The 27,798-nt window shown below is 53.1% G+C and overlaps 1 protein-coding gene across 2 annotated transcripts; it reads right to left on the bottom strand.

Moving 5' to 3' along the window:
• Nucleotides 1–576: 576 nt before the first annotated feature.
• Nucleotides 577–27,798, bottom strand: LOC133105612 (M-phase phosphoprotein 9). Of its 2 annotated transcripts, none has more exons than XM_061215815.1 (24): nucleotides 27,690–27,798; nucleotides 26,865–27,124; nucleotides 26,555–26,693; nucleotides 24,745–24,834; nucleotides 23,893–24,363; nucleotides 23,358–23,510; nucleotides 22,828–22,900; nucleotides 21,535–21,632; nucleotides 21,113–21,232; nucleotides 20,320–20,717; nucleotides 19,311–19,460; nucleotides 18,892–18,979; nucleotides 17,499–17,714; nucleotides 15,493–15,540; nucleotides 15,331–15,395; nucleotides 14,895–14,990; nucleotides 14,422–14,565; nucleotides 13,768–13,865; nucleotides 13,369–13,521; nucleotides 12,522–12,642; nucleotides 11,572–11,672; nucleotides 10,344–10,507; nucleotides 2,671–2,739; nucleotides 577–2,220 (listed from the first exon to the last, which is right to left on the bottom strand). In XM_061215815.1, exons 2-24 carry the CDS (start codon nucleotides 27,086–27,088, stop codon nucleotides 2,119–2,121), a joined length of 3,381 nt encoding a protein of 1,126 aa, XP_061071799.1. In that variant the 5' UTR covers nucleotides 27,089–27,124; nucleotides 27,690–27,798; the 3' UTR covers nucleotides 577–2,118. The 2 variants fall into 2 exon arrangements, with proteins under 2 accessions (XP_061071799.1, XP_061071800.1); XM_061215816.1 differs by having other exon boundaries at nucleotides 10,344–10,504.

Here is a 27,798-nt window from a genome sequence, read left to right as displayed (position 1 = left end):
TTCCGCCCCAGGCGCTGTGCGGAAGCATTCCTCAATCCAGAACTGTATTGTACGTCACGGGTGTTTTCATGTGAGGGTTTCCTATTTGTGGACGCCCTTGGCTCACACAGAAAGGTCTAAATCGTTTTTGAAAATAAAATAGACGTCCTTGGCCCAGCGAAATGTCAGAATAGCTTTTTAAATAAAGAGATGCATTTGCTATGATCGGAGACACAATCACTCAATAATAGACCTCGTTGGTCATACCTATTTATAGGAGTGAAGTAAACTTATGTTGGAGACTTCAGAGTGGACGCGAAGCCAAACGAATTTAGCTAGGCTATACGTGTAACAGCGAGTGTTACGTCATATTATGAACCATCAAACCGTTTTGCAAGCGTATACATATAGCTACCAATGTACCACTAGCAGGAAGAAAAAAGTCCAGGCCATGCCGGTACAAGGATGCAAATGACTCGCATGCGAAGAACTTCCTAGTGGTTAATGTTACAACTTGTCAGACCTGATAGGTCGTTCTGATTAAACATAAGTACACCACACTAATTTGCAAAATAAACCAAATAAGACATTTAGAAGTTTTGTTTTTTTAAATGTGCAAGGCTTTTATTTTCAGTTGGCAAATTTAATGTGAAAAGGTGTTTAACAGCAACACATCAAATAACATAGCCAGGTCTGATTCAGTGCAATATGGCAGTAGCCAACTTTTCTGTATGAACAAAATATAAAATAAATAAAAGAACATAAGAAAAAGTCGTTTGGTCGATGATATTTCTCAACACATTACACTAAGAGTGTCCCTGCATGGTGATGTTTCTCCCGCCTCTAGGAGATCACGCGTGTAAACAGTATGTGCTGGTTTGGTTTTCGCGTGAATTAACACAGGGATAGAATCACAAGTGTGTCATTTGTAAACTCAGCTCAACAAGGAATGGACAGATTTTTTTAAAATGGAATGTTTTAAAAGCGTATATACATACATCATGCCCTAAAACAAAACAAAAAAGCAAAAAAAAGGAACAAGCAACCCATTTCCTGACAACGATTTAAAAAAGAAAATACAATTTCCAATGATGTTTACTTTTATGATCCAAAATAAATGACAAGCTGAAAATAAGCTGCCTTTCCCATTAAACGCTGAACCATCTACATATTTCAATCCTACTTGTGCCAGCTAGCATTCACTACATGTGATCTTAATCCTTGCCGTTTGCCTTCAAGGTGAATAGAATATTAATCTGCGCTCTAATACGAACCTGTGTTTACCATCGCTGGACAGTTATTGAGTCCTGGGTCAAGACATGTTTTTACTGGAAGAATAATTTATGCTGCTAAAACATGATTCATCTTGGACACATTGTTAGTATATGCAATGTCATTTAATTAAGCTAACCTATCCGTGATAATGACTGAGGGTGACCCATTGGTATTTCTACTGTAGTTTCCATTTACTAGTATAAATCCGTCCAATTACATGTATCTTTCAGAGACAACCGAAACAAAATAGCTGTTCAGCGATGCCAACTATTCAGATCGGCTTTTAATTAAAATCTAAGTTTGAATGAATATTTTTTTTAAATACCCAAAATATACCTGACAGTACATAATTTAACAAACTAATAATTTCTGAAATTACTGGAAACATTTGGAAGGCTATTAATTGAAGATATTTTATGAAATTGGGAAAATCTGTGATATTTCAGTAAAAACTGGCTATGATTTATTACAGCACTGTTGAAATATTCCATCCATTTTTGCCTCATTGATATATTGAACAGGCAGAAACACTATTGACCTGAATGTGGCCAATGACGCAGAATAAGAACCACAATGAATAAGAATGTTGATCTCTAGAAAAGTAAAGATTTTATAAAATCTCACCATTAATAAAATAAACTCTTCAAGGTTTTGCAATATCCTTCGGTTTGTTTGTGTAATAAAACATATCAAATAGATATCACAGTAACAAAAATAGAAAATATCCTCTGGGCATGTACACAAAATTTTCTATACAGAGAATATGCTATGCAAAAAAAGTAAAAATAGTAATTCTCTAAACAACGTTGACCCATCAATCCACAAAGGTTGGCTTTCATTAACCTTAGCGACACCAGAAAATGTTTATAAATTGGCAGAAGACCGTAGTACATGGAACCTCTTCAGGGTAATACGGATGGACCCCAAGTCACGATTGACCTTTTCTAGTCGCTTTTCAAGGGCCACCTGGGGGAAAAAAAACTATTTTTATAGATTTACACATGTGTGTGCGTGAGTGCGTGTGCATGTGCGTGTGTGAGAGTGTGTGCAAGTGTGTGTGTATGTGTGTGAGTGTGTGAGTGTGTGTGTGTGTGTGTGTGTGTATGTGTGTGTGTGAATGTGTGTGTGTGTGTGTGTGTGTATGTTGGACATTGACATTGACAATTTGTAGTTACTATGTCTCAGACATTCTTGACATTTAAATATTTGGGACCCTCGGTTACATTGGACTGAAATAAAGAAATGAGTGATGTCTGTGTGCTTACGTGTGTGTTGTGTGCCTATGTGTGCGTGCACACGCAGTGCATGTGTGCATACATGTGTGTATACCTGCGTGTGTGTGTGTGTGTGTGTGTGCGTGTGCGGGTGTGTGTGTGCACTGTGCATGTGACAGGGAGTGTGTGTTTGTGTGTGTACCTCATCCAGCCTGGTCTGCATGGTGACTCTAGATCCAGCCCCGGGGATCCGGCTAAGCTCCGCCTCGATCTGTCAATCAAAAACAAATCCGAGTCCATTTCATGAGCCACAGGACCGCCCAAAAAAAAGGGCTTTACACAGCCCGCTCTGCTCCCCCCACATGCTCCGCTCTGCTCCCCCCCACGCTCCGCTCTGCTCCCCCCACACGCTCCGCTCTGCTCCCCCCACACGCTCCGCTCTGCTCCCCCCCACGCTCTGCTCCCCCCACACGCTCCGCTCTGCTCCCCCCACACGCTCCGCTCTGCTCCCCCCCACGCTCTGCTCCCCCCACACGCTCCGCTCTGCTCCCCCCACACGCTCCGCTCTGCTCCCCCGACGCTCCGCTCCCCCCACGCTCCGCTCCGCTCCCCCCACACGCTCCGCTCTGCTCCCCCCAACGCTCTGCTCCCCCCACACGCTCCGCTCTGCTCCCCCCACACGCTCCGCTCCGCTCCCCCCCACGCTCCGCTCTGCTCCCCCCACACGCTCCGCTCTGCTCCCCCCACACGCTCCGCTCTGCTCCCCCCACACGCTCCGCTCTGCTCCCCCGACGCTCCGCTCCCCCCACGCTCCGCTCCGCTCCCCCCACACGCTCCGCTCTGCTCCCCCCAACGCTCTGCTCCCCCCACACGCTCCGCTCTGCTCCCCCCACACGCTCCGCTCCGCTCCCCCCCACGCTCCGCTCTGCTCCCCCCCCACGCTCCGCTCTGCTCCCCCCCCACGCTCCGCTCTGCTCCCCCCACGCTCCGCTCTGCTCCAGCCCCACGCTCCGCTCTGCTCCCCCCCACGCTCCGCTCTGCTCCAGCCCCACGCTCCGCTCTGCTCCCCCCCACGCTCTGCTCCCCCCACATGCTCCGCTCTGCTCCCCCCACGCTCCGCTCTGCTCCCCCCACACGCTCCGCTCTGCTCCCCCCCACGCTCTGCTCCCCCCACACGCTCCGCTCTGCTCCCCCCACGCTCCGCTCTGCTCCCCCCCCACGCTCCGCTCCCCCCACGCTCCGCTCCGCTCCCCCCACACGCTCCGCTCTGCTCCCCCCAACGCTCTGCTCCCCCCACACGCTCCGCTCTGCTCCCCCCACACGCTCCGCTCTGCTCCCCCCACACGCTCCGCTCCGCTCCCCCCCACGCTCCGCTCTGCTCCCCCCCCACGCTCCGCTCTGCTCCCCCCACGCTCCGCTCTGCTCCAGCCCCACGCTCCGCTCTGCTCCCCCCCACGCTCCGCTCTGCTCCCCCCCGACGCTCCGCTCCCCCCACGCTCCGCTCTGCTCCCCCCACGCTCCGCTCTGCTCCAGCCCCACACTCTGCTCCCCCCACATGCTCCGCTCTGCTCCCCCCCACGCTCCGCTCTGCTCCCCCCACACGCTCCGCTCTGCTCCCCCCACACGCTCCGCTCTGCTCCCCCCACACGCTCCGCTCTGCTCCCCCCACACGCTCCGCTCTGCTCCCCCCCACGCTCTGCTCCCCCCACACGCTCCGCTCTGCTCCCCCCACACGCTCCGCTCTGCTCCCCCGACGCTCCACTCCCCCCACGCTCCGCTCCGCTCCCCCCACACGCTCCGCTCTGCTCCCCCCAACGCTCTGCTCCCCCCACACGCTCCGCTCTGCTCCCCCCACACGCTCCGCTCCGCTCCCCCCCACGCTCCGCTCTGCTCCCCCCACACGCTCCGCTCTGCTCCCCCCACACGCTCCGCTCTGCTCCCCCGACGCTCCGCTCCCCCCACGCTCCGCTCCGCTCCCCCCACACGCTCCGCTCTGCTCCCCCCACACGCTCCGCTCTGCTCCCCCCAACGCTCTGCTCTGCTCCCCCCACACGCTCCGCTCTGCTCCCCCCCACGCTCCGCTCTGCTCCCCCCCCACGCTCCGCTCTGCTCCCCCCCCACGCTCCGCTCTGCTCCCCCCACGCTCCGCTCTGCTCCAGCCCCACGCTCCGCTCTGCTCCCCCCCACGCTCCGCTCTGCTCCAGCCCCACGCTCCGCTCTGCTCCCCCCCACGCTCTGCTCCCCCCACATGCTCCGCTCTGCTCCCCCCACGCTCCGCTCTGCTCCCCCCACACGCTCCGCTCTGCTCCCCCCCACGCTCTGCTCCCCCCACACGCTCCGCTCTGCTCCCCCCACGCTCCGCTCTGCTCCCCCCCCACGCTCCGCTCCCCCCACGCTCCGCTCCGCTCCCCCCACACGCTCCGCTCTGCTCCCCCCAACGCTCTGCTCCCCCCACACGCTCCGCTCTGCTCCCCCCACACGCTCCGCTCTGCTCCCCCCACACGCTCCGCTCCGCTCCCCCCCACGCTCCGCTCTGCTCCCCCCCCACGCTCCGCTCTGCTCCCCCCCCACGCTCCGCTCTGCTCCCCCCACGCTCCGCTCTGCTCCAGCCCCACGCTCCGCTCTGCTCCCCCCCACGCTCCGCTCTGCTCCAGCCCCACGCTCCGCTCTGCTCCCCCCCACGCTCTGCTCCCCCCACATGCTCCGCTCTGCTCCCCCCACGCTCCGCTCTGCTCCCCCCACACGCTCCGCTCTGCTCCCCCCCACGCTCTGCTCCCCCCACACGCTCCGCTCTGCTCCCCCCACGCTCCGCTCTGCTCCCCCCCCACGCTCCGCTCTCCCCACGCTCCGCTCTGCTCCCCCCACGCTCCGCTCTGCTCCAGCCCCACGCTCCGCTCTGCTCCCCCCCACGCTCTGCTCCCCCCCCACGCTCCGCTCTGCTCCCCCCACGCTCCGCTCTGCTCCCCCCACACGCTCCGCTCTGCTCCCCCCACACGCTCCGCTCTGCTCCCCCCACGCTCCGCTCTGCTCCCCCCACGCTCCGCTCTGCTCCCCCCCCACGCTCCGCTCTGCTCCCCCCACGCTCCGCTCTGCTCCAGCCCCACGCTCCGCTCTGCTCCCCCCCACGCTCTGCTCCCCCCCCACGCTCCGCTCTGCTCCAGCCCCACACTCTGCTCCCCCCACACGCTCCGCTCTGCTCCCCCCACACGCTCCGCTCTGCTCCCCCCCACGCTCTGCTCCCCCCACACGCTCCGCTCTGCTCCCCCCACACGCTCCGCTCTGCTCCCCCGACGCTCCGCTCCCCCCACGCTCCGCTCCGCTCCCCCCACACGCTCCGCTCTGCTCCCCCCAACGCTCTGCTCCCCCCACACGCTCCGCTCCGCTCCCCCCACAGGCTCCGCTCTGCTCCCCCCACACGCTCCGCTCCGCTCCCCCCCACGCTCCGCTCCGCTCCCCCCCCACGCTCCGCTCCGCTCCCCCCCCACGCTCCGCTCCGCTCCCCCCACGCTCCGCTCTGCTCCAGCCCCACGCTCCGCTCTGCTCCCCCCCACGCTCCGCTCTGCTCCAGCCCCACGCTCCGCTCTGCTCCCCCCCACGCTCTGCTCCCCCCACATGCTCCGCTCTGCTCCCCCACGCTCCGCTCTGCTCCCCCCCACGCTCTGCTCCCCCCACACGCTCCGCTCTGCTCCCCCCACGCTCCGCTCTGCTCCCCCCCCACGCTCCGCTCTCCCCACGCTCCGCTCTGCTCCCCCCACGCTCCGCTCTGCTCCAGCCCCACGCTCCGCTCTGCTCCCCCCCACGCTCTGCTCCCCCCCCACGCTCCGCTCTGCTCCCCCCACGCTCCGCTCTGCTCCCCCCACACGCTCCGCTCTGCTCTGCTCCCCCCACGCTCCGCTCTGCTCCCCCCACGCTCCGCTCTGCTCCCCCCCCACGCTCCGCTCTGCTCCCCCCTCGCTCCGCTCTGCTCCCCCCACGCTCCGCTCTGCTCCAGCCCCACGCTCCGCTCTGCTCCCCCCCACGCTCCGCTCTGCTCCCCCCACGCTCTGCTCCCACCACATGCTCCGCTCTGCTCCCCCCACGCTCCGCTCTGCTCCCCCCACACGCTCCGCTCTGCTCCCCCCCACGCTCTGCTCCCCCCACACGCTCCGCTCTGCTCCCCCCCCACGCTCCGCTCTCCCCACGCTCCGCTCTGCTCCCCCCACGCTCCGCTCTGCTCCAGCCCCACGCTCCGCTCTGCTCCCCCCCACGCTCTGCTCCCCCCCCACGCTCCGCTCTGCTCCCCCCACGCTCCGCTCTGCTCCCCCCACACGCTCCGCTCTGCTCCCCCCACACGCTCCGCTCTGCTCCCCCCACGCTCCGCTCTGCTCCCCCCCCACGCTCCGCTCTGCTCCCCCCCCACGCTCCGCTCTGCTCCCCCCACGCTCCGCTCTGCTCCCCCCACGCTCCGCTCTGCTCCAGCCCCACGCTCCGCTCTGCTCCCCCCCACGCTCTGCTCCCCCCCCACGCTCCGCTCTGCTCCAGCCCCACACTCTGCTCCCCCCACACGCTCCGCTCTGCTCCAGCCCCACGCTCCGCTCTGCTCCAGCCCCACGCTCCGCTCTGCTCCCCCCCACGCTCCGCTCTGCTCCCCCCACGCTCTGCTCCCACCACATGCTCCGCTCTGCTCCCCCCACGCTCCGCTCTGCTCCCCCCACACGCTCCGCTCTGCTCCCCCCCACGCTCTGCTCCCCCCACACGCTCCGCTCTGCTCCCCCCCCACGCTCCGCTCTCCCCACGCTCCGCTCTGCTCCCCCCACGCTCCGCTCTGCTCCAGCCCCACGCTCCGCTCTGCTCCCCCCCACGCTCTGCTCCCCCCCCACGCTCCGCTCTGCTCCCCCCACGCTCCGCTCTGCTCCCCCCATACGCTCCGCTCTGCTCCCCCCACACGCTCCGCTCTGCTCCCCCCACGCTCCGCTCTGCTCCCCCCCCACGCTCCGCTCTGCTCCCCCCCCACGCTCCGCTCTGCTCCCCCCACGCTCCGCTCTGCTCCCCCCACGCTCCGCTCTGCTCCAGCCCCACGCTCCGCTCTGCTCCCCCCCACGCTCTGCTCCCCCCCCACGCTCCGCTCTGCTCCAGCCCCACACTCTGCTCCCCCCACACGCTCCGCTCTGCTCCCCCCCACGCTCCGCTCTGCTCCAGCCCCACGCTCCGCTCTGCTCCCCGCTCTGCTCCAGCCCCACACTCTGCTCCCCCCACACGCTCCGCTCTGCTCCCCCCCACGCTCCGCTCTGCTCCCCCCCCACGCTCCGCTCTGCTCCCCCCACACGCTCCGCTCTGCTCCCCCCACACGCTCCGCTCTGCTCCAGCCCCACGCTCCGCTCTGCTCCCCCCACGCTCCGCTCTGCTCCCCCCACACGCTCCGCTCTGCTCCCCCCACACGCTCCGCTCTGCTCCCCCCCACGCTCTGCTCCCCCCACACGTTCCGCTCTGCTCCCCCCACGCTCCGCTCTGCTCCCCCCCACGCTCTGCTCCCCCCACACGCTCCGCTCTGCTCCCCCCACACGCTCCGCTCTGCTCCCCCCACGCTCCGCTCTGCTCCAGCCCCACACTCTGCTCCCCCCACACGCTCCGCTCTGCTCCCCCCCACGCTCCGCTCTGCTCCCCCCACGCTCCGCTCTGCTCCAGCCCCACACTCTGCTCCCCCCACACGCTCCGCTCTGCTCCCCCCCACGCTCCGCTCTGTTCCCCCCACACGCTCCGCTCTGCTCCCCCCCCACGCTCCGCTCTGTTCCCCCCCCACGCTCTGCTCCCCCCACGCTCCGCTCTGCTCCCCCCCACGCTCTGCTCCCCCCACGCTCCGCTCTGCTCCCCCCACACGCTCCGCTCTGCTCCCCCCACACGCTCCGCTCTGCTCCAGCCCCACACTCCGCTCTGCTCCAGCCCCACACTCTGCTCCCCCCCCACGCTCCGCTCTGCTCCCCCCCACGCTCCGCTCTGCTCCCCCCCCACGCTCCGCTCTGCTCCCCCCCACGCTCCGCTCTGCTCCCCCCCCACGCCCCGCTCTGCTCCCCCCCACGCTCCGCTCTGCTCCCCCCACACGCTCCGCTCTGCTCCCCCCCACGCTCCGCTCTGCTCCCCCACACGCTCCGCTCTGCTCCCCCCCACGCTCTGCTCCCCCCACGCTCCGCTCTGCTCCCCCCCACGCTCTGCTCCCCCCACGCTCCGCTCTGCTCCCCCCCACGCTCTGCTCCCCCCACGCTCCGCTCTGCTCCCCCCCACGCTCTGCTCCCCCCACACGCTCCGCTCTGCTCCCCCCACACGCTTCGCTCTGCTCCCCCCCACGCTCCGCTCCCCCCACGCTCCGCTCTGCTCCCCCCACACGCTCTGCTCCCCCCACACGCTCCGCTCTGCTCCCCCCACGCTCCGCTCTGCTCCAGCCCCACACTCTGCTCCCCCCCACGCTCCGCTCTGCTCCCCCCACACGCTCCGCTCTGCTCCCCCCACACGCTCCGCTCTGCTCCAGCCCCACGCTCCGCTTTGCTCCAGCCCCACGCTCCGCTCTGCTCCCCCCACGCTCTGCTCTGCTCCCCCCACGCTCTGCTCTGCTCCCCCCCCATGCTCCGCTCTGCTCCCCCCCACGCTCCGCAATTGGTTGGGGGAGGGGGGGCTCAGCCTCCACTTAAAATAGACAGCAGTACTGTACTGTGATGACAAGCATGAAACCACCGTTAGGTAACAGGATACACTGGAGAGGTCACCCGCAAGAGAGACCTGATGTGCACTGGGTGGGGCCTTCTCATTCAATCCTCCATTTCCTCACTGTGAGGGTAACTCAACATGAAATAACAAATATCACTTAATATGTCCTTAAGCGTTTTCATAATTCCAGAAAAATCCCTCATCATTACGGCTATATTCGGTCATAAGAAGATTAGTCATGAAAGCACTGCGTCATGGGATTCATGCTGTGTTGAACGGTTTCTCATTTTAACAGGTTCACTGATGGATCCACTTCAATCCGACCCTTTCATTCTGTTCGGGCCATTGCTCCTTTCAGCATTATGCTTACTAAGTGCACAAAAGTTCACAGTTTCAGTATTGAGAACAAAATTACTCCCATCATATTTTAACAAACTACCCTCCCACAAGAAATAAATTTGTATTCATGAGATGTGTGAGAATTGTTTTTGGCAACATAAGCAGAGAAACAAGCTTTTCCATGATGCTTTGTGGGATAAGCTTGTTCTCCAAGGCTAAGCAATTCATACTTTTTCCACCCACAAGCCATGGAGAGAAAAAATGGATTTAAAGATATCAGTGGAGCACCCAAACATTTACATGTAAATGCAAAAGTACATATTTGGGATGGAAGAATGAGCATTTGTGAAACTAAAAATAGATTGCTATGATCTCAGTGACTCTCCCATTTGGACTATTCATTGCCTTGCCAGCAAAGAGCAAAACCTTTGGATTGGTTCAGACAGGGCAGTGATTGGCAGCTCATTCTGGGGTGAGAGAAACTTTGCTCTTCTGTCACCGGTGAGAAAGTTTGAAGCTGAAACTCCAACCCTCTTTGGCTGCCGGCAGAGTTGGGTCAATTTCCTTCCAATTCAATAAGCAGGAACTGAACAGAAATTCAATTCATTAACTGGAAAAATATCCCATAATGTGCTTATGAGGAATTAGTAGATTCATGGATTGAATTTCCATTAATTTCCTGAATCGACTGAATTTAAATGGATAGACAATGCAGTCAGGTCAGGGTGCGAAGCATGGAGGGGGGCGGGTCAGATAGGGAGGTGGGGCCAGATAGGGAGGGGGTGGGGTCAGATAGGAAGGGGGGCGGGGGGGAGGGGTCAGACAGGCGGTCAGACGCAGCGGAGCCAGCTTCCTCACCTGCTGCTTCTCCTGAGTGAGCTCGTCGAACAGCCGCTCTGTGTCGGCCAATGACTGCACCTGGCCCAGGTAGGACGAGGGCACACCGCTGTCAGACGCGTCGGGCAGGTCCCCCCCCTGCTCCCCCCCCCGCTCCTCCTGGCTCGGCCTGGAGCTCGGCCCTGCTGTCACACAAACCATGGGTCTTCTCAAAGACTCACACACTGAGAATGAAGGACGTTCTCAAAGACTCACACACACTGAGAATGAAGGACAGTCTCAAAGACTCACACACACTGAGAATGAAGGACGTTCTCAAAGACACACACACACTGAGAATGAAGGACGTTCTCAAAGACTCACACACACTGAGAATGAAGGACATTCTCAAACACTCAAACACACTGAGAATGAAGGACGTTCTCAAAGACTCACACACTGAGAATGAAGGACGTTCTCAAAGACTCACACACTGAGAATGAAGGACGTTCTCAAAGACTCACACACTGAGAATGAAGGACAGTCTCAAAGACACACACACACTGAGAATGAAGGACATCCTCAAAGACTCACACACACTGAGAATGAAGGACGTTCTCAAAGACTCACACACTGAGAATGAAGGACGTTCTCAAAGACTCACACACTGAGAAAGAAGGACATTCTCGAAGGTTCTCACACACTGAGAAAGAAGGACATTCTCGAAGGTTCTCACACATTGAGAATTAATGACATTTAAAATTACAAGATCTTATTAATTACAAGAAATTATGAGAATTTATGCAGTTTTGAAATGCAGATCATACATTTCTGAGCTGAGATTTTCAGATCGGAGAACACAGCATTAATTTAAATGATATGTCAATTCAGGGATTTAGCATGGAGTTTATCCAAATTGACTTGCATAAGTGCAACCAAAAAGGTTTAATTAACTCAGAGCTGGTATCTTGGTTCACCAGCAACAGTATAAACAGTAAAACAGAACTTACGCAAATTCAGCAGGTGCAATACATCTGTGATGTTAGTAGATGCAGTTGTAATGTAACTACATCTACATTACATTTTACATGTTTGAGCTACTGTACGGCTAAACGAGAACAAACGGCACTCCCGTGTTACAAACTTATTTGCCAGAATGGATCTCACAGGTCTGTAAAACTGACAGGGTTTAGATGTGCTTTAGGCTCATGTAAGCGGAAGGCGGGGCCACGTTTCTTCCTGAAGGAGCGCGGTTTGGTTTCTTGCTCACCTTCCAGTCCGTCTGAAGAGAACTGCAGCCTCTTTCTGAGACTGGAGCCGCGTGAGAGGGAGGCGGAGGACGGGTCCGTTTGATCACAGATCCCAGTAAACCTACAGCAGCCACGAAAGCACTTCAGTCACTCAGCAAGGACCCCACGTACCGCACAATCACAGCAACAAGGCCCCGGAATGCAAGTATCCAATCAATAAGTGAAGGAATGTCTTTAAAATGTGTATAGGTCACTGCTACATTGGGGATATTTCAGAGCTCTTTCTGAAGCCTCTAGCAGTCACGCCATGTCTCTTAGACATCTTAGACTGAGGGTGGAAAAAATAAATAAATAAATAAACAATGGAAAATTTCTCAAAATTTCCATTGGAAAATTGGAACAAAAGAAAAAGCCACAGGTGCTAGTTTTGACAGTGTAAGAAGGGTACGTCTCGCACATGCCATTTAATGGGATAAGCTTCAGGGCCTGAGAGCACCAAGCTGCCATATGCCGATCACCCGAGGCAACGCGGCGTGAGTGACAGCCGGAAATGTGACGCTGGGCACAGAGGCACCCTCTCATTCTGCCCTGAGTGAGTCGTGACTGGTTTGCGCCCATCCTCAAGCCAAACAGACTGCGCATGTCCCACAGAGGGGAGACCTATAGTTTACATGATAAACACACTGCATACAGGGACCACTAGGCAGTGCACCCTATTTAATAATATTAATAACATTTCAATACGCGACTTGAAGACATGACTAGGGCGCTCAGAAAGTCCACTATAGTAAATAATGCTCTAATGATTTACTGATTGAATGCTTGATTGACAGATCCCAGGGGTGACTAATTAAGTGAATAAATAAGGCAATATCATGTGTAAACAGGCCTGTACCCCATTACTACACCATGTCGTGTTTTGGGGTCCTTGGGAGGACGAGCAGTAGTCAGGGTGTGAAATGGAGCCTACCCGGGCTGGCTGTACAGCTGCTGAACTGGCGACTCTCCAAAGGCAGTGGAGTAGTTTTCGGTGGGACAGCGTTTGGGGCTGGACTTGGCCGAGAGTGGGGTGAGGAGCATCTCCCTCTTGGCTGATTCACACAAAACATAGAAAAAAAATGTGATTTATTTTTGATGGCACTTACTGATACGGGATGTGGCTACCCAAGTGGACTACATTCCATGATTGATTAAGACTAACTCCCAAGCTACCACTAAACATTTCTCAGATCTTATTTGCAATCTATTAACTTAAAATTGCAAGATTGCATCACTGGGAAACAGGAGGGCAGTGAGCTGAAGGAACTGAAATTGAACATAAAAAGACTTCATTCAATTCAACTTAATATTCCGGCCATCTGACAATAACATGCATAATTCATTGTAAAATAGGTTGCCCAACACATTTAGACTAAACTCCCTGTGCCACACGAGCCAGAACAGGTGTGACATCCCGAGATAACCCTGTGGGCTCAGTGACAGTACGACACTTTTCAAGCTCAGATTAGCAATGCTCGAACGATGGCTTCCTTTACAAAGCAATTGGAGCTTCTGGAAGCTATTTTTGTTGTGCTGTGTTTGGCTGTGGCAGAAGGCCTGTTTGTGGGGACACTGTGTTAGGTTAGTGTTGTGCTGTGTTAGGTTAGTGTCGTGCTGTGTTAGGCTGGCAGAAGGCCTGTTTGTGGGGACACTGTGTTAGGTTAGTGTTGTGCTGTGTTAGGTTAGTGTCGTGCTGTGTTAGGCTGGCAGAAGGCCTGTTTGTGGGGATGTTCGGGGAGGGGTAAGGGCGTAGTACTGGGTGTGTTCAGGGCTCGTACTGGGTGTGGAGGCCGTAGCACTCCTCCGGGAGCAGGGGGGGAGGGAGGAGGATCGGTGTCCCTCGGGAGAGAGGCTCCTCTGGGCCCGCAGGTGGGCCGGCCCCAGACCGCTGCCATCCACAAAACTCACTGTGGGCCTGTGGCCCCCCAAACCTGCCAAATACACACGGACGCACGCACACGCGCACACACACGCACACGCATACACACGCATACACACGCATGCACACGCATGCACACGCATGCACACGCATGCACGCACGCACACACACACGCATACACACGAAAGAGAAACAATTGGAGATATTGAGAGTTTGTCCAGAAGGAGCTTGGCTCTTCTGTTAACAGGCACATAGAGTCAGACAACGCCCCAGATCCATTAAAGCGCTCTGTACACACCGGGCGTGTGGAGGGCGCGGCCCTCCCTGCCCTGGGACTCCTCCATGCGGATCAGGGCCTTCATCAGCGGGGTGGGGGTCCCTGGCGGGGAGTAGCACCTGGGGGGGGGAAGAGGGGGTCAGACGAACTCAAGACGGGCGAGGTTCAGTGTAGACAAGGTGTGTCAAGCGCTCGCAGGGAAATGCATCATTGATGATGTTTTGTTTGCCCCTGATGGGAAAGTGCTGAACTGTGCCGTCTGTATCGTAGCTACACAGCATTATTATTTTCAGGATGCACCCTGCTTGACTGCACAAACAGGTGCACATGTGCTGTAATTATTGACCATTTCCAGCCAAAGGTGTAAACCTGGGCTGCCCAACCCTGTCACTGGAGATCTACCATCCTGTTGGGTTTCATTTCATCCCTAATTTGGCACACTAATTATTCCCGACCTAAACACAACGACCTTACCCAGCAGCTATTGAGCTTTAGTATGGTGAGAATGCTCCAATCTTCACAAATGCTCTTTAATTCCAGCACTCCTGCTGCACTAGAAAAGGGCTTTTACAGGACCTTCTGGTTTTTATAACAGAAGTCACACACTACACTGGTACTACAGAGGAAACCAGGAAGCCCATGTTATAGAATTAGTCGATCTGATTGGTCAGATACCTGCTGTTGTAGGTGGCTGTCCTATCAGGGTCCGGTCCAAAGCGGGCTGAGGGGTCGGGTTCAGGACTCGGCCACTTCCTGTCGCCGTTCAGGTGAGCCCGGTTCGTACTGGGGGAGAGGAGCAGGTCTGGCTGCTGGGAGAGCCTGGAGAGAGGAAGAGGAGGAGAGAGGAAGACTGAGTTAGTGGGCGGACAAAAAACACCCCTCACAATGGGAAAGAAATGCTTCAACAGCAGGTGAAGATGAACAGCCGTCACCTGAATCGTTAAGCAGACAAATATCGAGCTGACATGAAATAAATCAATATCAGCAAGGTCCAGTTTGAGTTTGTTGCGGCTGCTTCCACTGAGGAATTACACAGTGCGTTTTTACACTGACAGATGTTTATCATTCTGCTGACGTTAAACACCATGCTGAAGGGGTGTACGTGGGACAGATTCAATTTGGGAAAGGTAATGTCTGAGGGTTCGTACCCGCACGGCTGCGACCGGGACTGGATCATGTGACGCGTCTTCATCAGGTTCTCGTGCTCCAGCTGTTTGATCTGAGACTCCAGCTTGGAGACGAATCTGAGGGACGGGAACAGAGCCGTGAGGAACGTTTCAACATCAGCGCGTTCGCAGAAAAGGGGGAGGGAGAAACAGTGTTGTGGTTTGAGGGTGTCGCTGCAATTCCTCTCTTGATTACCTACTATTACCTATTGTACATTTAACCCTGAATAGACACTACAACACATCAGGGATAATCACCTTAACCCTGAATAATCACTACGACTCATCAGGGATAATGACATTAACCACACAAAAGATCCCTATCTGAGTGTGAGATGGTCGCTGAAGAGCCATCAAAAATTCCTGGGCCGTTGACTTTAAGAAATAAGTTAAATATTGTACAAGCTCCAGAATCTACCTCTTCAGTTCAGATATCTGTGCATTGGCATCGTAGAGCTTGTTCTCCGCTGAAACCAGATTGTCCTGTAATGAAATTAATTTACATTAGACAGAATGTCAGATGCAAATCACATGCAAATGAGGTGAACTGTTGATGAGAGAGCAAGGAGAGGAACATTACCTTCACTCTTTCGTGATCTTTCCTCAGGGAATCATACTCCACTAGGAGCTGAAAACAGATAAAAGATAAATACAGTTGGTAAAACAGCTCCCATAATTAATCAACTTTCAAATATCAGCATGAAATTACATGTATAATGAAATAACAAAACCGAAATAAGTTCCAGATTAAATTACGGGTTGACGTAGCCTGAAGGACAGCAATTAGCAGTCCATCAAGACTAAAACGGTTACAATTCATTCATCATCCTAACCCGCTTATCCTGAAAAGGGTCGCAGGGGGGCTGGAGCATATCCCAGCATACATTGGGCGAAAGGCAGGAATACACCCCGGACAGGTCGCCAGTCCATCGCAGGGCACACATACCATTCACTCACACACTCATACCTATGGGCAATTTAGACTCTCCAATCAGCCTAACCTGCATGTCTTTGGACTGTGGGAGGAAACTGGAGTACCCGGAGGAAACCCACACAGACACGGGGAGAACATCCTGAACCCAGGACCTCCTTGCTGAGGCGGCAGTGCTACCCACTGCACCATCCGTGCCGCCTGCACGGTTACAATTGTTGGTGCCAATTATTATTTTCATTGAAATAAACATTTTCAAAAGTAAACATGAGCACTGAGCAGTCAGTATTATTTGACTGTTGACGCATTTTGTAAAGGATTTTGAAGGCCCTACTGAGCCTGTGTGTGGGATTCGTGTCTGAATTTGAATAACAGCAGGGCACTAACACACAGGAGGGAGAGAGGAAGAACCAGCCCAGTGCAGCACAAAAAGCAGGAAAGGAGAAACTTTAAAGCTCAGGGCATGGATATGGACTGCGAATGCCATGCGAAAACTCAGAATAATCGGTTGAAAACATATTTATGTCATGCTTGGGGTCAGGTGACCGGCCTGGGTATAAAGCGGTTGCTCAACAGCGTTCTAAAACAGAGATAACTCCACAGCGCCACCTGGAGTTACAGTCTGCAGCATGAAGTCATGCGTCTACAGAAGAACAAGCATTGGATATTATCTTCACTTTCCATTTGTATTATTTTTATTCACTTATTTGATATTATATGCATTTTACCCATATTTTTTATTATTCCATTGGGAAGCTCTTGGAGCTGCTCGTCTCCTGCTGTGAAAGGAGCAGACTAGTTTAATTATTACCATTAGAACTGACATGATTATTCATTTTAATAATGAAATTACTAACTGAAAGAAATATAATGGGTTTAAAAATAATAATAATAAAATGTACACATAGTTGTTGAGGGCAAACTAAACCACGGTATATCCACACCGGCATGGAGCCCTCAGAGGTTTTGATTCAGAAAAGATTTATATTTTCTGCGTTCTCACCTCAAAATGTGTGAACAACCGAAACGGGGCCCAGTTCCCCTGCCTTGCCGATGCTGAGAGGTCTTTGGGGCTGATATAAAACATTTATACAGGCTCTGTGTGGGGGTGCCATTAGGGTAAATGAATCCAACCCATGTGGTGCCACCCCTAGAGAATCCATGGCCACAGTTGCTGCCTAGCAACAACTAATGTTACATGTATATACATACATAAACATGCATTGAATAGTTTGTACACCATTCACTGATCGCGTTCAGATCAGACGCATATTTTCATGTTTCAATTACATTTTCAGGAGAAATGTGGGATTTATTTTTGGAGACAAGACAACTTCCAAAGTTTCAGCGCTGCAGACTGAACAAAGTGTAAATTGGATCGGAAAATGAGACATTGGACTTAAACTTCTGACCTCAAACCAGGATTTTTAATAGCCAGCAAGAAGAGCTTCAGCTCAGGCGATAATGGCCGAAGGCGTCCTTCATTTGAACTCTCCTCTGACATTTACCACACTATAAAACTCCTTACTGGCATGACAGAAAATCATGTTATTCTCGGTCTGAATGGAGGCCCTATTGTTGAAAGGAGAATTTTTCACATGCATAATTTAGCCATTTAGCAGATGCTATTATCCAGAACAACTTAACAGCCTCACTTCCTGGAGCACGTTGTGGCCCTTCCTCATCTGGGCCCCGTGGTCGTGGGAGACCCTGGAGGCCCCCTCCAGCTCCTCCTCCAGCTCTTGCAGTCGGGACTGCAGCCGGCCCAAAACGTTGTCCTTCTCCTGCGCGCTCCGATCCGAGTCCTCCAGCCGAGCCCTTAGAGCCTGCACAGCCACATCAGCTGCCGCGTAACGCTCTGGCCACTCCTCCTGCCAGAAACAGAGCCAATCAGCTGCCGTATAACACCCTGGCCACTCCTCCTGCCAGCAACAGAGCCAATCAGCTGCCGTATAACGCTCTGGCCACTCCTCCTGCCAGCAACAGAGCCAATCAGCTGCCGTCTAACGCTCTGGCCACTCCTCCTGCCAGCAACAGAGCCAATCAGCTGCCGTATAACGCTCTGGCCACTCCTCCTGCCAGCAACAGAGCCAATCAGCTGCCGTATAACGCCCTGGCAACTCCTCCTGCCAGCAACAGAGCCAATCAGCTGCCGTATAACACCCTGGCCAGTCCCCCTACCAGCGACAACAGTGCATCGGCCAACCGAGCAAATCTTATCTGTCCACAAGACCTCCTAGCTAGTACCTAAAAAAACCTGCAGAGTTCTGGATAAAGGTCTTGTGGAAAGATGAGACCAAGATTCAGTTATATTAGAGTGATGGCAAGAGAAAAGCGTGGAGGCCAAAAGGAACTGGCCAAGACCCACAGCACCCCCTGTGAAATATGGTATCAGCAGTGTCTTCATTGATGATGTAACTGCTGATAGCAGCAGCAGAATGAATACGGAAGTGTACAGAAGCATCTGATCTGCTCAATTACAACTAAATGCCTCCAAATTCATTAGAGTTAAACTTCATCCTACAGCAAGACAATCTCAAACATATTGCAAAAGCAAAAATAATTTTCACAGCCAAAACTGGAAAATGATAGACTGGTCAAGCCTTTCACCTGATCAGAATACAACGGAATATGCATTAAAAGTACTATAACTTCAACATGGCAAAACCAAAGTGTATAAAAATACCCTTTTTTAATAAAAGCTGAAAATGTACACTTTAACCACATGTCTGAATTGCGTACAGAGCCAAATCAAGAAAGAAATAAAAAGAAAAAGCAAATTGTCCAATACATTATATATATATATATATATATATTTATATTTGACACAGGTCTGTCTCAACAAGCCCGGCTCTAGCAGGTGACGCTAGCTAGCTTTCACTGCTTTCTCTCACAGCTTTCACCAGGGAAACAAGTACCCAAGTAAGGAAAGTGTACAGGGCAAAGGGCAGAGACAGCGACTGTGCCTGATAGGGAATTAGTGTCTTTTTCCCCCCCCATTTCTGACGTTATTCTGTGTTGTTTATTTAAAGACAGTTTGTGATTTACCAGTCGGCTCTGGAGTTGGTAGTTCTTTGTCTCCAGGTCTCGGATGCAGGCGCTGGCTTCGGTTAGCGCTCTGTCCAGGTGTTCACACCTGCCATGAGGAGCGTCAAATCACTACACTCACAAAACCACAGAGCAAAACTCATAAATGAAGCACTACTTCCAGATCTAAGATACTAAAGGTATGCAGCGCAAGATTTTTAGCCTTGTGTTCTCATGTCTCCTCCTGCATCCTAACCCAGTCCACTTGCCACCATTTTTATATTTTATATCTCTTTTTATTGTATTTTTTTAAAAGCAACTACCAGGTTGACTCTGGTTCTTTAAGAAAGGGAGAATGGTTTGGCATTGATGGAGGCTCATTACACTGTAGCTCTCAGCTGGGCAGATACGAGGCTGTTCTGACTGCACAGCTCTGGTACCTCTCCAGGAGGTTCTGGTTGCCCCTCTCCAGGTCGCTGTTCTGGACTTCCCCGGCCAGCTGCTCCTTCAGGGAGGAGATCTCAGACTCGTAGTATGCACGGAGATCTGCGACGTGCCGGGAGTGCTTCTCCTTCAGGCTCTGCCTGAGCCTGAAAACGAAAGGACAAGGGCTGTAATTGGCCGGGATCTACAAATGTCGAGAGGCCGGGGCTGTAATTGGCTGGGATCTGTAGAACAGAGCCTGTGACTATGATTGGCTGCGATCTACAGAGTGGAGACAGGGGCTGTGATCTATAGAAAAAAAACCCAGTAGCTCTGATTGGTTGAGATTTATGGAGGATTGTCAGTGGCTATGATTGGTCAGGATCTAAAGAGGAAAGGCAGTGGCTCCAATTGGCTGGGATTTATAGAGGAGAGCCAGTGGCTGGAATTAGCTGGGATCTATAGTAAAACAGGCAGTGGCGGCTTTGATTGGCTGGGACCTATAGAGGTGAGCCAGTGGCTATGATTGGCCGGAATCTATATAGGAGAGCCTGTGATTGGTGTGAGAAGATTAACTAAGAGACTCAGACATTGCAGCAACGAGGGCAGTGGAAAGCACCTCAACTTCCCTGCTCTTCCCACCCACACCCCCTCATTATAAATGCACAACAGACTTTATATATTAATAAAACAGAAAAGATACCGCACTGCAATTAAAGAAGGATAATAAAAGATAATACCAAGCGATAAGGGTAAGGCAATAAAGTCGAAAAAGGCACATAAAAGCATCCATAATAGAATACACTCCGATAGCAGCATAATTAAAAACGCAGTACATGCAGGAATTAAACCCTGGAGCTTGGCGCAAAGATAAAATCGAGCACTGGAGACCGCCCGTATCAATTTACGAGTGCGAGAGAAAGGGAGTACAAGATAGGCCAAGCGACAGAGGCGGCCCTGCGGTTTCACAGGGCTGAATAAATGATGATGTCAGAGGGGAGAGACAGGAAGAGGCGGAGCCCTCACAGAGACTGGACCACCGGGTCTTCCAGGGAGTAGGAGGAGGGGGAGGCGGTCCTCTCCGGGATGCCTCCTGATTGGCCACGGGCGGAGGCATGTGATGCGAGCACGGTGGGGCGGCTGGCCCCCTCGTCGCCGAGGGAGACGGGGTGGGGGAGCACGGGGGCAGCAGGCGTCCCGTCGGGGGCCCCCTCGGTGGGGGTGCTGGCTGTGGACAGCGCGGGGGAGGCGCAGGGGGGGTCCCGGTGGACGCTCATGGAGTCGGGGGTGAAGGCGGGGGCCCCGGGGGAGCGGCCGGGCGGGGGCTGCTGGGGGCTGCTCGGGCTGCTGAAGTGGGACGGGGAGCTGAAGCCGGACGTCCGGTCGGACTGCTTCGTGTGCGGCGTGGGGTCAAGGGTCAACACCTGCCACGCAGAGGCAAGGACAGTCACACCACCCAAAGCAATTACACCTTCGACTTACTGAAAGATAAGCACCTTGCTCAAGGGTATGATGGCATAGGCCCTTCTAGGAATCACATCTGCAACCTCTGGATCAGTAAACCAAGTTCCCTAACCCTTAAACTCCACTGACACCCACCAAATCATAAATAACAAAATGCCTATGGATGTAGAGTAGATCTCTAGCTGAAGGAGGTGTGCTTTGTTAGGGCTAGAGTGAGAACCTATAGGACTGTAGATCTCCAGGAACAGGGTTGGGCAGCCCTGCCCTAGCTGTTGAATGAGGTGTGTAGGAGTGAAAGCCTACAGGGCCCTATGTCTGGAGGAACAGGGTCAGTTAGCACTGAGCTAGGCCATACCTGTGGAGTAGAGGCATTGGAGCTGAAGGAGTCCCAGTCGTGAGTTTTGGCTCGCCCCGCCTGCTTGCGCTGGTAGATCTCCTTCAGGGAAACGGGCAGTTTGGGGTCATCCTGAGAGGTCTGGGGCGACAGAGAGAGAGAGGGGTGAGGCTCAGACAGGCAGATATGGAGGAAAGCAATGACTATGAAATCAATGATAATAACACTAACGTTCTGTGATAGGAAAAATGTTTCTGCATTTGCACAATGCATTTGATAGCAGCAAAAGAAATAATGCTGAAAGTGTTAAAACTTATACAATATTAGAGTATTATTAGTGTAACAGTGAAATAGGATAAGGATACGCATGTTGGTAGCCAGACAGCCATTTGGTTACAGAGGCAACATGGGGCCAGGGGGCGGGGTGCAAAAGGGCCGAATACCTGGTTCAGGGACTGCAGGAGGAGGCAGGCCCCGCTGTCGAAGCTGTCCGGCAGGGGCCGATAGAGCTCGCCCTCGTCCAGCCTCCAGTACGTCAGACCTGGGTTCCAAACAGAACACCTGGGCGTGAGGCAACCGCCTCCACACCACCACAGCCATTGGCTAAGACGCTAACACCAATGCCATTTCAATGAAAAAACTAACTACACTTCTGTCAGAGCAAGCCCAACGAAGCCAAACCAAACTAAACAAAGCCAAATTAAGCTAAACCAGGGGCCAAACGCAAGTGAAGCCAAGTCAAAGACTAAATTAGATTTGAAGTTTAATCTGTCAAAGCAAAGCTATATTAAGATAAGTAAAGGTAAGCCAGCTAATGGCGAAGCATCTTCATGACGAGCCATGTAGTCTGGACAATGAAGTTCGGTTTGGTTTAATAGCATGGGTTATGTCCCTAGACAGTATTGACTGAGCATCCAGTGGTGCAGTTGGGTGGGCTTTACGCAAAAGTGCTTGGGTTTGCACTCTTGCCAAGTGCCTCAGTAAGAGGTTTCACCTTTGACCTCTCAACGAGCACGTCCTGCAGAGCCACTGGCTCACAGGCAGACTGGAGGACTGGGTGGAACACCAGACACACACAAGCACAGGCAGACTGGAGGACTGGGTGGAACACCAGAGACACACAAGCACAGAACTCCGTGCCGGCTCCAAAAGGGGGGAAAGATTCTGTTTAAATGCCATTCAGTTCACAGGCAGTTTGGGTCATACCCAAATCCATTCATACCTGACTCAGTTTATAGCTGAATCTGTTTACATCCAAGTCTGATTACAATTTGGTAACAGTTGGTTAACTAAAGATCCCAACATATCCCCAAAACAGCCATTTCATTTTAAATGCAGTCTGTGGTTCTGCTAATAACTCACTCCAGCGCTGTTAAAAAAAATAATTATTATAAATATTATTTATTTTACTTTTTTGCTAAATAAGACAAAATATTGCCAACGAGGTAAAACAGCTTGACCCATTTCTGGATTTGCCGATAGGGCATAAAATATCACGTACCAAGCAAAGAGTGACTTAAAACAAAAAGCTAGTTTCTAGTTGAGAGAGAAAATAAAAATAACTAAGACTAAAATGCTTGTTAAGAGTTTTTTTGCAGAGTAGATACTCAGGAACCGTGCTGGGAGGGGCTGCTAAATGTAGTGGAATGACCTCATTTCCATCGTCAGGCCCATGATATACATTCAGTTTATACACACACATGGCTGAAGCGTTTCATTGTACAGACACCCTTTACCTGAGACCTCAGACACCAAGCTGTCACTGCGCTTCAAGGGAAAGACGCTGGAGGACGGCTCAGTCGGTCGATACTGTAACCCAATAGAGAAAAGCGGGGGGAGGGAGAGATAATTGGTAGCTTGAGCCATATGCATTTTAAAACGTCATGCCAATAAAACCACTACATTTTAGAGGTACACATTGACAAAGAACAAGAGAGGGGGAGACACAGATTGGTAGGTAGACAAGGTAGGTAGACAGACAGACGCTCGTCAATACAGGACTATTGCACCCATCTTCGTGCCGTCTCTGCACAATTTTGCCACCTCAGTGGAATGCTCCCAGAACATTTGCTGTTCCTTTTGTTTAACTGTTAGGAGCAGTTAAATTAAACTTTTCGGAGTCAGATACTCAAGCAAACGTCTAATTCACCCCGTTCCAGCTGTGCCTGGTAAGACTACACACATTTCCTTCGCCGGTCAGATACTTCTGCTTTTTGGTAGATTTGGGGGGGGTTTCTCTTTAAACTGAAGCCATCAGCCATCTTACTTCGTCCAGGCAGTCTCCCTCAGTGCTCAGAGACCCCGTACGGCTCTCCTCCTCTTCCTCCTCCTCCTCCTCCTCCTCCTCCGCCCGTGGTGGCCTCCTCTCCCTCGCCACCCTGCTCCTGGGAACCCGGCCCTTCTGCGCCCAGGAGGTCAGCTGACTGGAGGCCAAACCGCCATTGAGAGAGGAAGAAGAAGGAGCGCCCACCAGTGAAAATGGGAGCAATGAACACGCCATGGGTGCATCCCAATACTCTGAATACCTGGCGAGTACCTCCAACACCATTTTGAGTTTCTTTATTTTAAGTTTTCCATGAGTAGACAAATAAGACATCCCAATCTGACCCTTATCTTGGAGCCCAGTTCCCAAACCACTACGTTACACTGCCACTCTGTGTGCACTTAAGCTGCAACCCATCTATGTAAATCACTATTTCTGTACAACTAAAGCGTTTACTTAACTCGTTTTACGAACACATTTCAGCATATCAGAATGGTGATGAGTAAAACTAGACAGCAGCCAATGAGGTTTGCAGAACTTGCCCGGTGGCTTCGTGTGGAGGAGCAGAGGGGCTGTGATTGGCCGGCGAAGCGCCTGGAGACGCGTGATTGGGCAGCTCTCGCTGAAACTCCGGACTCATCATCAGGGCGGAGTCAGGGGTGGTGGCGGTGAGGCACAGGCCGTGCGCTGAACTCCGCGCCCCTCCCTCGCCCCCCCAGTGTGGACTGGGCCCCCAGGTGGAAAGTGTCCCGTAGCCACTGCTGGATACAGTCATGGCCCCTTCCTCCGGGCTGGCCTGGGGGGCCTTCATGTGGGGCTCTCCCATGGGCGCGCGGCTGGGGGACGTAGTGCTGGGATTTGGGGCCAGCAGGGGCCCGGGGAGGCCGCTGTTCAGGAGCCTGACGAGCGGAGAGTCCCCGGCCCCGCGGGTCTGAGAGGAGACCGGGTTCTGCCCGGAGTGGGAGCGGATCTGCAGCTGCACCAGGGCCTTGATCTCATCCTGGATGAGCTGAGGAGAGAGAGGGAGGGGGGTTACCATCAGAGAGCAGTCTCCCCCCCCCCCAGGGAGAGAGAGGGAGGGGGGTTACCATCAGAGGGACAGACAGTGAGAGTTACCATGAGAGACAGAGTTACTAGTACTGTTAGAGAGAGCAGTATGAGCCAGGCATGGCCTTCCCCAAGGACAGAGAGTTGCCGTAGGGGGGGGGGCAGGTGTGGCAAAGACCACCCCTGGCCCTCACCCCCCTCACAAGCCCCCCTTAAGCCTCTCAGCCAAATGTCCTCCCAAACAGCACCAAGTGCACCTTTCTGTTCTCCCTGAAGTAGAGCAAAGGGAATAAACAGAGACTACACCGGATGAAAGAAAGAGGAGAAGGGTAAGAAGGCTGACCTGGATCTGGCACTGGTACTGCTCGTGCTGAGCCAGGATCTGGTCCCGGTACTGCTTCTCCACCAGCTGAAACAGCTGCAGCCAGCGGCCCTGTGAGCAGAACAAGAGCAATGCTGCACACTGTGGCTGGGCATACGCTTTTCCACCACATCACATGCATGTAATGGGAGGGCTGAACTCCCGGGCCTTCTTCAGGTACAGCTGGAGCTGCAATACAGACACCACCCTCCTCTCCCCCCCTGCTGGGGTTTAGCAGCATGGGACCTGAGAAGCAGGTCAGCATTCAGCTGCGATACATAACTTATGTTTACAATCGCCATGGCAACAGCTGTCCCCGCACAAAAGCGCGACACAAATAAAACCGAATTAAACCGAAGCTCCGAGCGGCTGAGGCCTTTTGTAGCGTTTATGTTACAACACCACCCCACCGGTTAGACCAGTACAGTCCCTTCACACTGCCATATACTGCAAATGAAATACAATAGCAAATGTGCTTCAGAGCAGAATGCTACACATGGCATGTTAAAGCAAGAATATTCGGTACATTTGTCGGTATATTGCAAAACGCTGCAATATCAATATTCCCTCACTCTTCTTATAAGATGCTCAGGATTGAGAAAATATATTCTGCATTTGTTGTTACCCCTTTTATGTGAGAAATGTCAGTTTGAAAGGGATAGGATCAAAAAAAGGCATTTTTATCAAGTTGTAACCATCAACTGTTTGAGAAGGCAAAGTGCCGCTTTATAACTGCCTCGTGCCCATGCCGATAAAAGATGACCTTCTTTTGTGCCTGGTTTTGTGTGCAGACAGAGCACTGGGCTGTGTGTGGTGCAGTTCACTCCAGAGCAGAAACACTGCATGCACACATGGTCAGGGACTCGAGTATAAACCTAAAGCAGATGATAAATCCCCCAATAGCAAACCATCAGCTTCCTCAAACAGACACACTGGATTCCACTTCAAACAAATGCCTTATTGCAGAGCAGTAAGCGAGCACAAATTAAATGACATTGGAGCCAAATTAATTATAATGAAGCAGAATTTGAGCATGGCCATGGTAATCAATACAGGCTAAGGTAGGGTGTTTATTCAGTCTTCCTTCCTCCAGCTCATCAGGGAGTAGGGAACAGAACTCTTAACACACGGCATTCAAACTCTAACCCATCACCTTCAGTGTAAAAAAGTGCCATTGCACACTGGAAAAATGCTATCAATTTGCTGCCATCAAGGCACTTGAAGTAATTGGCTGTCATTATGCCAATATGACACTAAATGTACTGCTAATCTTGACATAAAATATACAGTGATAACTGAGCCAGCCACTGAGCCAGCCAGGAGGAGGTTTACTGGGGTGCACGGTGAAGCACAACCCTGTTCCTGGAGATCTACCATCCAGTAGGTTTTCACTTCAACCATAATTTGGCACACTGGTGTGTAATAAGTGGCAGTTCAATGAGACCTCTAGCTGTTGAATGAGGAATGCATTGTCAATGCATTTTTTTTTTCCATTTGTTGGGAAATTTCACATCTCAACTGCTCTCACCCCGAGTTTAGTGCCTTTCCTTCACAGCAGAAAAAAGGCCAGAATGCAAGGGCTTCTGATTGGCTCAGCCACAGTAAGACAGGGTAATCCCACCCTGAGCTTCAGCAAGCCACAAGCAGGAGTACTCGCTGAAAGGCTCTGACAGAGCAGCTTCAGGACACAGCACCCCTGCTGCCCTGCCGTAAGCCCCAAGTAACCCTGGTAACAGAGCACCAGGGTGCAGACCAGTCCTGCAGTGCAGACACCCCGTCCGCCCCATCCTACCTCACAATCCCTCCAGATCTGGGGATCAGTGCCCCCACTGCTCTGGATCTCCTGCACCAGGGCTGTCAGAGTCTCCAGGGCACTGGGGTTGATGGCAGTCAGACTTCCCCTCGAGCCTTCCACGTCAAGATGGAGACTTCTACAACAGACGTTGAAGGAATTAACAAAAATAAAAAAAAATTAAATAAATACATAAATCCAAAAACATTCCTTCACACTGGGACCTCAACCTTTGGTCAAGCTTCCCCTTTTAACTCGTTCGTGCACGGGAGCCAGAGGATGTACGGGGGATCCAAGACACTCCACACACCTGTTCTTGCGGGAGACTGGGCCTCTGTTCTTGACCGTGCCGGCGGCAGCGGTGAGAATTCCCTCCAAAGTTTGCACCGACTGTGCCGACACGCGCTCCTCCTCGGGAGCGGCCAGCCCCGACACCGCCATGGAGACCATGGAGCCCTCGCCGTTTTCTATATGGTCCGGACTCAGGGCCACGGAACTGGACACATCCTCAGAGATGCTGTCATCCGTGGACATCCTTATGTGTCCTTACTGAATAATCGCATCTGATATCTGCGCAGGAAAAGCGTATTTTGCCTAAACAAAAGTTACACTACACTAAAACTGAAAACATAATTGAAAACATAAAAAAACAGTTAATTGCCCATCATCTATAGTCCAATTAATAGTGGAAGCCGTTAAGTACAGCAAACCAACTCTTGCAACAATGTTTCGAAACTAAATCGACATGCTAGGTTTTTGACATTTCCTCTCTGGATGGATGGCTAGCATCTCGCTCTGTTGCATGATCACCTCGCGGATGGCTAACTTAAGCTTGTCGCATTTGTTAGCGAGGTAACAAGAAAGAACGACGTGACAGTTTAAAGATGCCGGATGGCTAGCAACTTTGCATCATATGGCGGGCTCGAAAATACAGTCAGACAAGCTAATAGGCTACTGCAACTTCAACACCGTGCTCTACGCGTAATCAGCTAACACAGAACAGCGCCCTTGCCACCATCGCCTTTCTTTTAAAAACTAAAAATATTTTTTACATTTGAATGTTTGTGTAACTAGACGGAATGCAAACTGCCCTGTTTGCCGTAGGAAGGTCATACGGGCCGTGCTCTTCACTTACCTACAAAGTTGTACTTGTCCCATATTTGTATTTATCCTGCAAGCCCGCGAGACGCCTGTTGTTGAACCCTGAACACACTTCCCATCAACGACAAACCCGTTTCGTGTCC

This window comes from Conger conger, chromosome 12 (genome assembly GCF_963514075.1).
Source record: "Conger conger chromosome 12, fConCon1.1, whole genome shotgun sequence".
NCBI classification, from domain to species: domain Eukaryota; kingdom Metazoa; phylum Chordata; class Actinopteri; order Anguilliformes; family Congridae; genus Conger; species Conger conger.
This window is presented reverse-complemented; position numbering and strand designations above follow the sequence as displayed.

Coding starts and splice junctions, on each gene's coding strand:
- LOC133105612 (XM_061215815.1), bottom strand. CDS start 27,088: ATGTCCACGGATGACAGCATCTCTGAGGATGTGTCCAGTTCCGTGGCC. Junction 24,835..26,554: donor AGATCTGGAGGGATTGTGAG/GTAGGATGGGGC, acceptor TTCTGCTCACAG/GGCCGCTGGCTGCAGCTGTT. Junction 18,980..19,310: donor AACCAGAACCTCCTGGAGAG/GTACCAGAGCTG, acceptor TCCTCATGGCAG/GTGTGAACACCTGGACAGAG.